This window comes from Chiloscyllium plagiosum, chromosome 11, assembly GCF_004010195.1.
Source record: "Chiloscyllium plagiosum isolate BGI_BamShark_2017 chromosome 11, ASM401019v2, whole genome shotgun sequence".
NCBI classification, from domain to species: domain Eukaryota; kingdom Metazoa; phylum Chordata; class Chondrichthyes; order Orectolobiformes; family Hemiscylliidae; genus Chiloscyllium; species Chiloscyllium plagiosum.
The window spans coordinates 57,509,855-57,522,313 of NC_057720.1; the positions used below are offsets into that span (position 1 = coordinate 57,509,855).

General features: G+C 39.1%; 1 protein-coding gene across 6 annotated transcripts in view; it reads right to left on the reverse strand.

The window, feature by feature from the left end:
- Positions 1–1,102: 1,102 nt before the first annotated feature.
- dnajc6 (DnaJ (Hsp40) homolog, subfamily C, member 6) overlaps positions 1,103–12,459 on the reverse strand; it is a 140,367-nt gene continuing 129,010 nt past the window's right edge. For all 6 annotated transcript variants that reach the window (XM_043699437.1, XM_043699441.1, XM_043699439.1 and 3 more), the window contains one exon: positions 1,103–2,705. In XM_043699437.1, the coding sequence (XP_043555372.1) occupies positions 2,604–2,705 (102 nt within the window). In that variant the 3' untranslated portion in view covers positions 1,103–2,603. The remainder of the gene's footprint in view (positions 2,706–12,459) is intronic.

The following is a 12,459-nucleotide window of genomic DNA, read 5'->3' on the forward strand; positions in this document are numbered from 1 at the left end:
TTTTTCCAAAGTGCAAGACCTCGCATTTGCTCACATTGAATTTCATCGTCATTTCCTGGACCACTCCTCCAAACTGTCTAGATCCTTCTGCAGCCTCCCCGCTTTCTCAGTACTACCTGCCTGTCCACCTAACTTTGTATCATCAGCAAACATCGCTAGAATGCCACCACTCCCTTCATCCAGATCATCAATATATAACGTGAACAGCTGCGGCCCCAACACTGAACCCTGTGGGACACCACTTGTCACCGGCTGCCATTCCGAAAAAGAACCATTTATGCCAACTCTCTGCCCTCTGTCAGACAGCCAATCCTCAATCCATACCAGTAGCTCACCTCGAACACCATGGGCTCTCACCTTACTCAGCAGTCTCCCATGTGGCACCTTATCAAAGGCCTTTTGGAAGTCTAGATAGACCACATCCACTGGGTTTCCCTGGTCTAACCTACTTGTCACCTCTTCAAAGTCATCCATTTAGAACCATTAAGACACACAAAGCTTACAAACAGGATCTACAAACAGATGAGAGAAGTTCTCATTCTAATAATCGCAAAAAAAAAACAAATGAAATAATGCCACCTGATTTACAGACTAGACACATGGGCAAATATCTGTGTATTGAACAAGCAATGATGCTGAACATTGACAAGTCAGTAGTTAAAATTGGACTTCCATTGAGGTTCTTAAAACTGTTATTTATGGCCTAACAAACAAAGAGACATTTATAGTAGATCTGGCTGCGCTATCAGCTGGAGTTAAAACAACCATCCACCAAGGGATATCCAAAGTACAAAAGTGGAACTACTGACTCTGCTGCTTTAATAATGATTCTTTAGTAAATATTGTCAATATTGCTTGATGCTGTCTTTGTGTTTGCGTAAACAGGTTTAATGGTGTTGTAACATGAAGTAGAACTTTAGCTAAATAAGACAGATTAATGGGATCTTCTTTGGCTGGCTATTGTGTGGGCCCCCGAATCACAGGAATATCCATATACCTAAGGATATTATCTCTTGTTAAAAACAAAAAAAAAAGCCCAGTTATCATGGTGAAGAAAAGCAGAAATCAGTTTTTGTTGGCACTATAAGTACAAAAGTCAACATTCAGCAACACAAATTTATCTTTATTTCATGTCAATTACAGCCAGTGTTATGTACAAGTTGGAATGAAGACCATAATCTACAAATTACAGACATTTTTAAATAGGTATATTTAAATAACTTGTTGTCAGATGTAGCAAACACAAACTACATCGTTAACTTAATATTCTCTCAATCTACCCCTCCCTTGCCTCCCCTCCCTATCCCACAAGAGCAAACAAGTATTAGATCAAGGTTAACATAGAATTTCTGTACTGTATATGCAGGCATAAAGATTACACTGAAGCTCTTTTATTCTGTAATGTTAATGATCTACATGATTCACATTTGTGAATGGACAATAAATCATTTAACTTTTCTGTAATATCACAGACTGCAGAATAATGCAAGTTGTTAAAAATGGAATGTTCAAATAAATAATGTATGGTACATATGAACTTTAAATAAAATATTTGGAATAATGCTTTGGAGTTAACATCTGAAATTTTCCATTAAACCAAATAAGAGAAACTGTCTGAAAAAATCAGTTTACCCTCTGCACAAAAGAGTGGTCAAAAAACAGCCCAATGTCCATTTACAGACACTCTTTCAAAGATTTTTGTTCAATACATCTAGTCTTCATTGCCAGCCTCCAGTTTAAGAGTTGTTGATCTTCCAGAGAATCAATGCTATTCTTCAATTCAGCAAAATAAACCAGTGAAACATTATTGGTTACTTCAGCCTCTGTGCAGCAGATTAAAAGATTTCACAACATCTACAGGTAGTACAATTATTAGTCCTGTATGATTTGCTGTTGTTCTTGTGATGCTGCACTTGTTCATTCCCTTGGTAATTGTTCATAGTAGCATTATTGACTTGTGGGAAACAGAGCCACATCATCATCATTCACAAAGTAGCATATTGCAACACTCTTGAGTGGTCCTCAAACCAGATGGTGACTGAGGTTGCAAATGAGTAATACTGATTATCAGATTATTTTATTTATGATTTTGTAAAGCTTATCATAAATATCTATGTTTTGATGTTGACTCAAATTATGTTACATTGTCCAGCAATTAGTAACAATCTTAACTATCGATTTCAAATGAAAAAAAATGTACAGCTGTAATGTGACAAAATCACATGAAACACATTTCAGAGTAGAGTGAAGAGATGTGCATAGAGATAAGAATTAGGCAGTGTGCTACATGTTTCTTTGCAATCAAAATCACAAGCTAAGGGCCAAATGTCATCTTTACCTCAAAAGACACTCTTATTTTTCTTTTGTGTTTTCAAAATGTTCTTAACAAAACGTCATGTGAAAGACTAAACTGATAAATAAAATTTAAAAAAAAAAAGAGTTCTTAAGTTGAGAGTGGCATTTAAACAGTTGGTGATGAATGAGTGCCTGCATACAGATTTAAAGAAGAAAAACCACGGACATCAACATTAAAGCAAAAGAAAATACATTCAGCACAGATACAGAGAGTCAACAAGAAATACAGGCAAATAGTTCGCATTAAATTAGTACAGAGGTTTTTGACCTTGGCTTTCAAATTCTGACCAGGCGTCATTCAATTCCATGAATATCATCTTGGCATATTGTTCATATGGCTGACCAGTGGCCTGTAGGGAAAAGTATTTAAAAGTATGGAAAATTATATTGAGAAACAAATTATAACTAGCTAAACACGAGCATCATTCTAACTATTTCTGTTCGCAACAAATTCAACCAAGATCACAAGATGCAGAGAGTGACGCATCAAATTAAGATAGGCAAAGGTGTAAACAACAACTTCAAACATTGCGAACAAAATATGGAATGAGAAAAAGGACATTAGTGCTCAAGCAATCCAAGTCCTTCAATTAACAACGCTATTTTCTATCTATTTTATCATAGTGTCTGCTGAAATATTACATTAAAACTAAAACACTTTTTAAAAAAAATTTCAGATCTCTAACATCCATAAAATGCAGGAGAAACCCAACAGGTCTGGTAACATCTGTTGAGAGAGAAACAAAATTTAACATTTAAATCTAATAAGACTTCTTCAGGACCAGATACTATCTATTTAATCTCATAAGGGGCAATATTTCAGTTTATGTTTAGCACAACCTCACCCCACAGGATAACAGAGCATGACTTCACAATATGAACTCATACTTGCACTTTTTATTTTTAATGATGTGGTTATAAAGTCATTTTATGAAATATCTGGCGAAATCTGAAAGATGTAAAGAGGTGATTGTTTCCATTGCATGCTTAACCACATCTGTTTACATTTAACAGATTCACCATGTCAGACTTCTATTTACAGTCGGTTCTGCTAAAACACATTAGCAATCCTACGTTAGAAGAAAATCATATAGTAGCACCATTTAAACTAATGGGGCTGGGATCGGATTATAACCAATATATACATTAAAAGTTCACTCTTGACAAACAGTGTCCCCAATTCAATCGTATTACAGTGAATTAGTGTTAATGAAGTGCACATTATAACAGAACGATCTGTATTATTCTTTCAATTTTGTACCAAATATTTAAGTATCTGTCCCAAGGTATCTTGTATCTAAGATCGCACCATAAACGGTGACATTACAAACTTCTCACTGCGCTTATTCAGGTGTACGTGACAATAAAGTCAATTCAATTTATTTGTCACAGCACAGGAGACTATTTGAGTCCATGCCAGCTCTCCAGAGATGTTTACTATTTAATATACAATCTAATTGAACCTGCCTCCACCACACTGTCCGGTAGTGTATTTTAGATCCTAGTCACTCACTAAACATTCTCCACACCCACCCACCCCCACCCCCATCCTGCTAATATTCCTTTTGCCAATTATGTTAAATCCATACCCTCATTCTTGATCCTTCCATAAATGAAAGCTTCTTAAAAATCTTTCCCCCAACTGCTTCTGCGATTGCTTATGATGTTGATTACCTCTATCAAATTTCCTCTCAATTGTTCCTTTTCTAAGGAACAGTCCCAAATTCACCAAAGTATCTATATAACTGAAGATTCTTATCCCATTTTCATGCATCTTTTCTGCAGTGCTTCAAATGGCTCCATGACTTTCCTATTGGGTAGGTGCCCAGAACTGTATGTAATTCTCCAGTTGATGTGGAGCAAGTATTCTGTACAATTTTATCATAATGTTCTTGATGTATGCCCAATAATCTTGATTAATAAAGACTAGGATGCTGTATGCTTTGACACCACTTACACCAATATCTTGCAATCCCATTCAGGAACAAATATTTGTCCAGTTATTTTGCAAAACTATAAACATAAGAATTTACAGCAGCACATGGAGAGATTGGAAGCAAAATGATAGTAATGGTTCATTACACATCATTTATGGTGATGCAGTTACTCTTTATAGAAGCAAATCCTTTAAATAAAAACGTTGAATTTCACAGTATTGAATGTTACAAACTCATGATTACAATGGATCTGAATGTTTAGTATCAATCTAATCTTTGTAATATACATGCTCACTGGGACATAGGTGCTGGAACACCCTTTCTAAATGCAGAAGTAACTTCACATTGACTGTACCAGTTTAAGAAAATTATTTATCAACACCTTAAGGACAAGAAAAATATTGAAATAACTACCAGCCTTGCTAGTGAAGCCTATATTCTGGAATGATGCTTTTTTTTTGCAAGTTTAGGGATCAGCATTGGATTAATCTTGAAAGTTCCAGCTGTTTGCCAACATGCAAACTACAATCCAAATATAGATATATAATGATAGTTGGGAAAAGCAAATTTATTTGTAGAGAAATGTACTTATTGATATGAATAATTGTTCTTTTGGTTTAAATCTAATTGTATGGCCCAAAAAATGTATGAAACAGAAAAATAACAAAACTACAAGTGCAATTATATCCAATACTATAGCTCTCAGCATTTTCAACATATCATATAGGCCTCTGTGGGCACTGACCTAATGAGGGGGGAACTAATGTTGTGTACTTTGCCTTTAAGAGAGTTCACCTTTAAAGACTACATTTGTTGAGTGCATTTAATGTTGTGACTCTGCTGACCAGTTAGTCTGCTATGGATTTGCAAGCTGTACATGGTAATTCAAGGTGTGTGGTTTATAGGTACTTCAATATGACTTGACGTTTAGATTTTGAGTAAGTGGCATGTGGGTTTTGGTTTGTGTTTGGTGTTTAATAATTAACTTGGCAGTATTTCTGCAGCCATTTTAAAATATTAAGAGAGACGGTATCCCTGGGTGATAATAGGAATTTGTTTGCATTGGGAGTGTTTTAATTAACAGATTAACAGTTAGTAGCATTAGCTTGCTTTCTGTTGAGGATCAGTTTTTTGTGTGTTTAGAGGAAAATCCCATAGCTTGGAAAGCTTTTTGTTCTTCCCCAATTCACAGACATCTTGATGGAAGTTAAATATATGAAACAGTTTCTCCTGAAAAAAAGTGAAAATTTTAAACTATTAGTAAATAGGTTACTTCAGTGTAAGGATACGAGCTTGAAAGTTCCAAACTAGCAGTGTTTGCTTAGAATGCTGAAGGGGTTATTTGTACTTGAGAAAGTCTAAACTCAGTTATGAGATTAATCAAGGAAGCAGCTACCAAACTGACAAGACTATAAATTAAAAGAAACCGTTAATTTAAACTAATGGATGTGATACAGAAGTAAGCTGCCTCTGATGTTGGAGTACTATAAAAAGTGATGGTGTTGGGATAGATTGCATTGTATGTTTTGAAACACTTCACATTATATTACATATATATAGCTAGTCTTTTATGTTCTCACATTTTATGTAATAAACATTATTTTATTGTTAAAACCAAATCTGCAGCATTATGTGTCAGTGAAAGACCATGTTTTTAAAAAATGATCTGTCAAGCCTCATTTCAGCCAGTGATCTGACTTGTCCAGTAACAACATCAAATTGTCTGCTGTAATGTCTGCTTCACAACTTGTAATGCATTTTATTTAGTTTGAAATAAATTAATCCTTGGAGTTAATCAATCCCTGAGGAGGGATTGATTTTGAGTATTATCACAAACATCACAAGCATGCCATGGTTATTCTTTCCTGAGCCTCTCCAATGCATCAAATATAATTCTAAAACATTGAAGGCTTGAAATTCTGTGGGGAGATAAACAGTCCATTCATGGAAGAGTAGTGCAGTAGAGCCTCATTTTCCACAGAAGCCTGGACCCCAGCCCTACCTCAAAATCTGAGCATAAGGGGTCTTGTAAAGTGGAATCTGCCAGGTTCTTTAAGGGCAGTTATGCCCCATCTGTCCTGACACAGCTTTGTACAATACAACAGCCAATAATTGCTTTGACCAAAAGATAAATAACTTCGAAGACTTTAATTCAAAAAAAGGAACTAATTTGTTTCAAATAGAAGATAATCAAAACCCTCTTGGCACCATTTATCTGAAAAGACAAGTAATTGCAACAGCTGACGAGAAGATCTGCTCCTTTTCACCTGACAGTGCTATTGTGTTATGTGGTTACACAATGAAATAAATGCACACAGAGGCCAGTATTCCATCATCAAGCCATCCTTTATTTATATGAGCACAGTACATGGACTCTGACCAGCTAGCTCACAGTGAGTCCATACAGGGAGGGGAATTCCTGTGATTCCTGTTTACACCGGTCAGCCAGGGTTCCCGGACTGGGGTGATTAATTTGGGCTCATCAGGGAACTCATTCAATGAGAACCACCTGGCCAACCTCATTCCAATCACTGCACACACAGTCATAATTTATGGTAGCATACATGAGGTGTAGAAGAGCTCAGAAATGTTTTTTTTGGTAAGAAAGTGTTCCCTGAAAATTAAACACTTACAAGAGAAGAACAATTGTTTCAAATTGCTGTAGATCCTGCAACAGTTACAGTAAAAACTTATGCTCACAATGTTAAAAATCACACAACACCAGGTTATAGTCCAACAGGTTTAATTGGAAGCACACTAGCTTTCGGAGCGACGCTCCTTCATCAGGTGATTGTCGCTCCGAAAGCTGGTGTGCTTCCAATTAAACCTGTTGGACTATAACCTGGTGTTGTGTGATTTTTAACTTTGTACACCCCAGTCCAACACCGGCATCTCCGAATTATGCTCACAATCACAGTGACAGATGGGAAAAGAGGAAAGGGGAGGCTGCTCTTTATTCACTAAGGAGCTGCAGTGCTCAACACCTACCAGATAGTGCAACTAGATCATTTTTTCAAGTATTCAGAACTATATTTTAGTTGAAGCTTAAAAGGACTATGAGCTATGGCAAGGATAAAGTTGTAATTGGTCTGCAATGGTGTGCCATATTCACCAGAAAGATCATAGGTTTGAAACATGATCTGTTATCTTAACTGATCATGAACACAATAGTTAGGACATTGTAGATTAGGTTTATTTTTGCAAACACCAAGCAAACACACCTGGCTAAAAGCATGGCTGCTACAAGTCACATAATTATACATGTATAAGCTCTATGTGGATCATTTGAGAGACATGCCCATAAGAACTATGAAATGATGAGAGTTTCCAAACAGACAGTGGAGATGTGAAAATGTGAACTTCAGAGAAAACAGCAGACTGGCGGAAGAATTTTAAAAAAGGGAGTGATGAAACAATCAAATTATTTGCTTTATAGAACTTTTGAACAGAATAGAATAAAATCCCTTCAGTATGGAAACAAGCCATTTGGCCCAACAAGTCCACACTGACCCTCCAAAGGAGTAACCCACCCAGGCCTAGTCCCTTCCCCTATTACTTTACATTTCCTTTGACTAATGCACCGAACCTATACACCCCTGAATACAATGGGCAATTTAACATGGCCAATTCACCTAACCTGCACATCCTTGGACTGTGGGAGGAAACTGGAGCACCCAGAGGAAACCCACGTAGACACGGGGCGAATGTGCAAACTCCACACAAACAGTCGCCAGACACTGGAATCAAACCCAGGTCCCTGGCACTGTGAGGCAGTAGTGCTAACCACTGCATCACCATGCCACCCAGATTTCTCAGACTTAACAAACCACCATTTAGAGCTTTTAAACTATACAAAGAAATTTGGCCAAGAACAGTTAGTATGCAGAACTCCAGGGTGGTGACTTTGAGAACCACCCTCAGAGGGAGTTTTGATCAAGTAGGAATAGAGAGAATGCATCTGGGAAGAAGGCACTTCTCCAAGTGAAGAGAGAGAGCAAATAATAGACGAATGTCTTAAAACATCTAGTGCTCTGCCCTCAAGTTAAAAGTGCCATATCTGCAAAGGTAGAAGCCAGGAATCTTTTCTCTTTCCCAGAATTTACTGTTCTGAACAGTGTGTCTGCACAAGAAAACACCACCATTGCAGCTACTAGACCTCACCTCAAGAGTTCACCCCTTTGCTTCAGGTGACAAGAAACTCAAAACAAGTCTAACATTATACCATGGAGACTTACAGTTGTATAAGTATTCTGTTTGTACTTTAAATTGTTGAATTTGTAACGTTATGCTTGAAACGTTCACTCCTTATCCCAAGGTATCAAGAGTTATATCTTGTAATAAACTAATTTTCAAGCTGCTTAAACAAAAGCTTGATTGTTCAGTTTTAACTTGAATCATTACAAATTGAAAGGAGGCTGCACAAACTATATTGATCATGTGGCAGACATCTCCAGTGGTTATGATCAGAGCAGGAAGAGGAGGATAACTCACTATATTTGATCTCAAAAGGTCATGGCCCAGAGGCTGAAAACAAATGAATACAAAAACACCCAGTCCCTAATTGTTTGTTTTCCTGCTGGATTTAGTAGCACAGCATACACAGGGCTGATATCAAAGAAGATATTACAAAAAAAAACCATTGGAAGAGTAGCTTTTGTGCTACATGTATTGTTTGATCAGAGTTATGGTATCACATTACATTATGCTGACAAATACCATCTGAAGTAATGAGAAATGTTCTGAGGAAAATAGTTACAAAGTATAAACTTAGAGTTTCCTTTTGATAAATGCTGTTATGAAAGAGTGGAAATAATTCACTTTCGAACAGATATTCAACAACGTTGCCTTGGGAAAATTTTCCAAAATCTTTCCCTTTTCTCCTATGGTAATATTTGCAATGGTTTAGGCATACAGGAATTGGGATCCTTGTGATATCACTGTGCAAGGGCAGAAGCATTATTCTCACCCGAAAGCCCTTTCTGTGAACTCTCCAGGTAAGGCCACTTTACAACAATTAGGACTGGCAATCATAGAACATTACAGGCCCTTCGGCCCTCGATTGTGCGCCAACCTGTCATACCAATCTGAAGCGCATCTAACCGACACTATTCCTTGTACGTTCATATGCTTGTACCAATGACGACTTAAAAGTACTTAAAGTTGGCAAATCTACTACCGTTGCAGGCAAAGCATTCCATACCCTTACTACTCCGACTAAAGAAACTACCTCTAACATCTGTCCTATATCTATCACCCTTCAATTTAAAGCTATGCCCCCTCATGCTTGCCATCACCATACTTAGAAAAAGGCTCTTCCCTGTCCACCCTATCTAACCCTCTGATTATCTTGTATGTCTCTATTAAGTCACCTCTCAACCTGCTTCTCTCTAACGAAAACAGCCTCAAGTCCCTCAGCCTTTCCTCGTAAGACGTTCCCTCCATACCAGGCAACATCATAGTGGGCGGCACGGTGGCACAGTGGTTAGCACTGCTGCCTCACAGCGCCAGGGACCCGGGTTCAATTCCCACCTCAGGCGACTGACTGTGTGGAGTTTGCACGTTCTCCCCGTGTCTGCGTGGGTTTCCTCCGGGTGCTCCGGTTTCCTCCCACAGTCCAAAGATGTGCAGGTCAGGTGAATTGGCCATGCTAAATTGCCCGTAGTGTTAGGTAAGGGGTAAATGTCGGGGTATGGGTGGGTTGCGCTTCGGCGGGGCGGTGTAGACTTGTTGGGCCGAAGGGCCTGTTTCCACACTGTAAGTAATCCAATCCAATCTAATCTAAATGCACCCTTTCCAAAGCTTCCACATACTTCTTATAATGTGGTGACCAGAACTGTACACAATACTCCAAGTGCGGCCGCATCAGAGTTTTGTACAGCTGTAGCATAACCTCATGGTTCCAGAACTCAATCCCTCTATTGATAAAAGCTAAAACACTATATGCATTCTTAAAAACCCTGTCAATCTGGGTGGCAACTTTCAAGCCTGAGTGTACCTGGACACCCAGATCTCTCTGCTCATCTACATTACCAAGAATCTTACCATTAGCCCAATACTTTGCATTCCGGTTACTCCGACCAAAGTGAATCACCGCACACTTGTCCGCATTAAACTCCATTTGCCACCTCTCAGCCCAGCTCTGCAGCTTATCCATGTCTCTCTGTAACCTACAACATCCTTCGTCACTATCCACAACTCCACCGACCTTAGTGTCGTCTGCAAATTTACTAACCCACCCTTCTACCCCCTCATCCAGGTCTTTGATAAAAATGACGAACAGCAGTGGACCCAACACCGATCCTTGCGGTACACCACTGGTAACTGACCTCCAGGATGAACATTTCCCATAAACCACCACTCTCTATCTTCTTTCAGCAAGCCAATTACTGACCCAAATTGCTATATCTCCCACAATCCCATTCCTCCACATTTTGTACAATAGCCTACTGTGGGGTACTTTATCGAGCGCCTTGCTGAAATCCATATACACCACATCATACGGTTTACTCTCATCTACCTTTTTGGTCACCTTCTCAAAGAACTCAATAAGGTTTGTGAGACACGAGCTACCCTTCACAAAACCGTACTGACTATCCCTAATCAAATTATTATTTGCGAGATAATTATAAATCCTCTCTTATAACCTTTTCCAACACTTTACCAACAACTGAAGTAAGGCTCACTGGTCTATAATTACCTGGGGTGTCTCTACTCCCCTTCTTGAACAGGGGAACCACATTTGCTAACCTCCAGTCTTCTGGCACTATTCCTGTAGACAATGATGATTTAAAGGTCAATGCCAAAGGCTCAGCAATCTCCTCACTGGCTTCCCAGAGGATCCTAGGATAAATCCCATCCGACCCAGGGGATTTATCTATTCTTACACTCTGCAGGATTCTAATACCTCCTCCTTGTGAACCTCAATCAGTAATCTCCTCGACAACATTGTCATTTTCTAGAGTGAACACTTGAAAAATATTCATCTTACTCTTGTCGTTCTTGTATTTCTTAGATACCTATAGAAAGCCTTAGGGATTACCCTGATCCTATCCGTCAACAACTTCTCATGCCTCCTCCTGGCTCTACTGAGCTCTCTCTTTAGGTCTTTCTTGGCTACCTTGTAACCCTCAAGTGCACTAACTGAGCCTTCACATCTCATCTTAACATAAGCCACCTTCTTCTTCTTGACCAGAGATTCCACTTCCTTCGTAAGCCATGGCTCCCGCACTCTACAGCTTCCTCCCTGCCTGACAGGTACATACTTATCTAGGACACACTGTCTTTGAAAAAGCTCCACATTTCTAATGTGCCTATCCCCTGCAGTTCCCTTCTCCATCCTATGCTTCCTAAATCTAGCCTAATCACATCGTAATTGTCTTTCCCCCAGCTGTAACTCTTGCCCAGTGGTATACACCTATCCCTTTCTATCACTAAAGTAAACATAACAGAATTGTGATCGCTATCAAAGTGCTTACCTACTTCCAAGTCTAACACCTGGCCGGGCTCATTACCCAGTACCAAATCTCATGTGGCTTCGCCCCTTGTTGGCCTGTATACATACTGTCAGGAAGCCCTCCTGCACACACTGTACTATAGTGTCCCCAGTCAATATTTGGAAAGTTGAAGTCCCCCATGACAACTACCGGCCTCTCTCACTCCTATCGAGAATCATCTTTGCTATCCTTTCCTCTACATCTCTGGAACTATTCAGAGGCCTATAGAAAACTCCCAACAGGGTGACCGCTCCTTTCCTGTTTCTAACTTCAGCCCATACTACCTCAGCTGACGAGTCCCCAAACATCCTTTCCGCAACTGTAATACCGTCCTTGACCAACAATGCCGTACCTCCCCATCTTTTACCATCTTCTCTGTTCTTACTGAAACATCTAAATCCTGGAACCTGCAACAACCATTCCTGTCCCCGCTCTAACCATGTCTCCGAAATTGTCACAACATCGAAGACCCAGGTACCAACCCATGCTGCTAGTTCACTCACCTTATTCCAGATGCTCCTGGCGTTGAAGTAGACACACTTCAAACCAACTTCTTGCTTGCTGGTGCCATCTTGTGTCCCTGAAACTTGATTTTGGACCTCCCTACTCTCAACCTTTTCTATACTCAAACTACAATTTTGGTTCCCATCCTCCTGTTGGATTAGTTTGAGGAA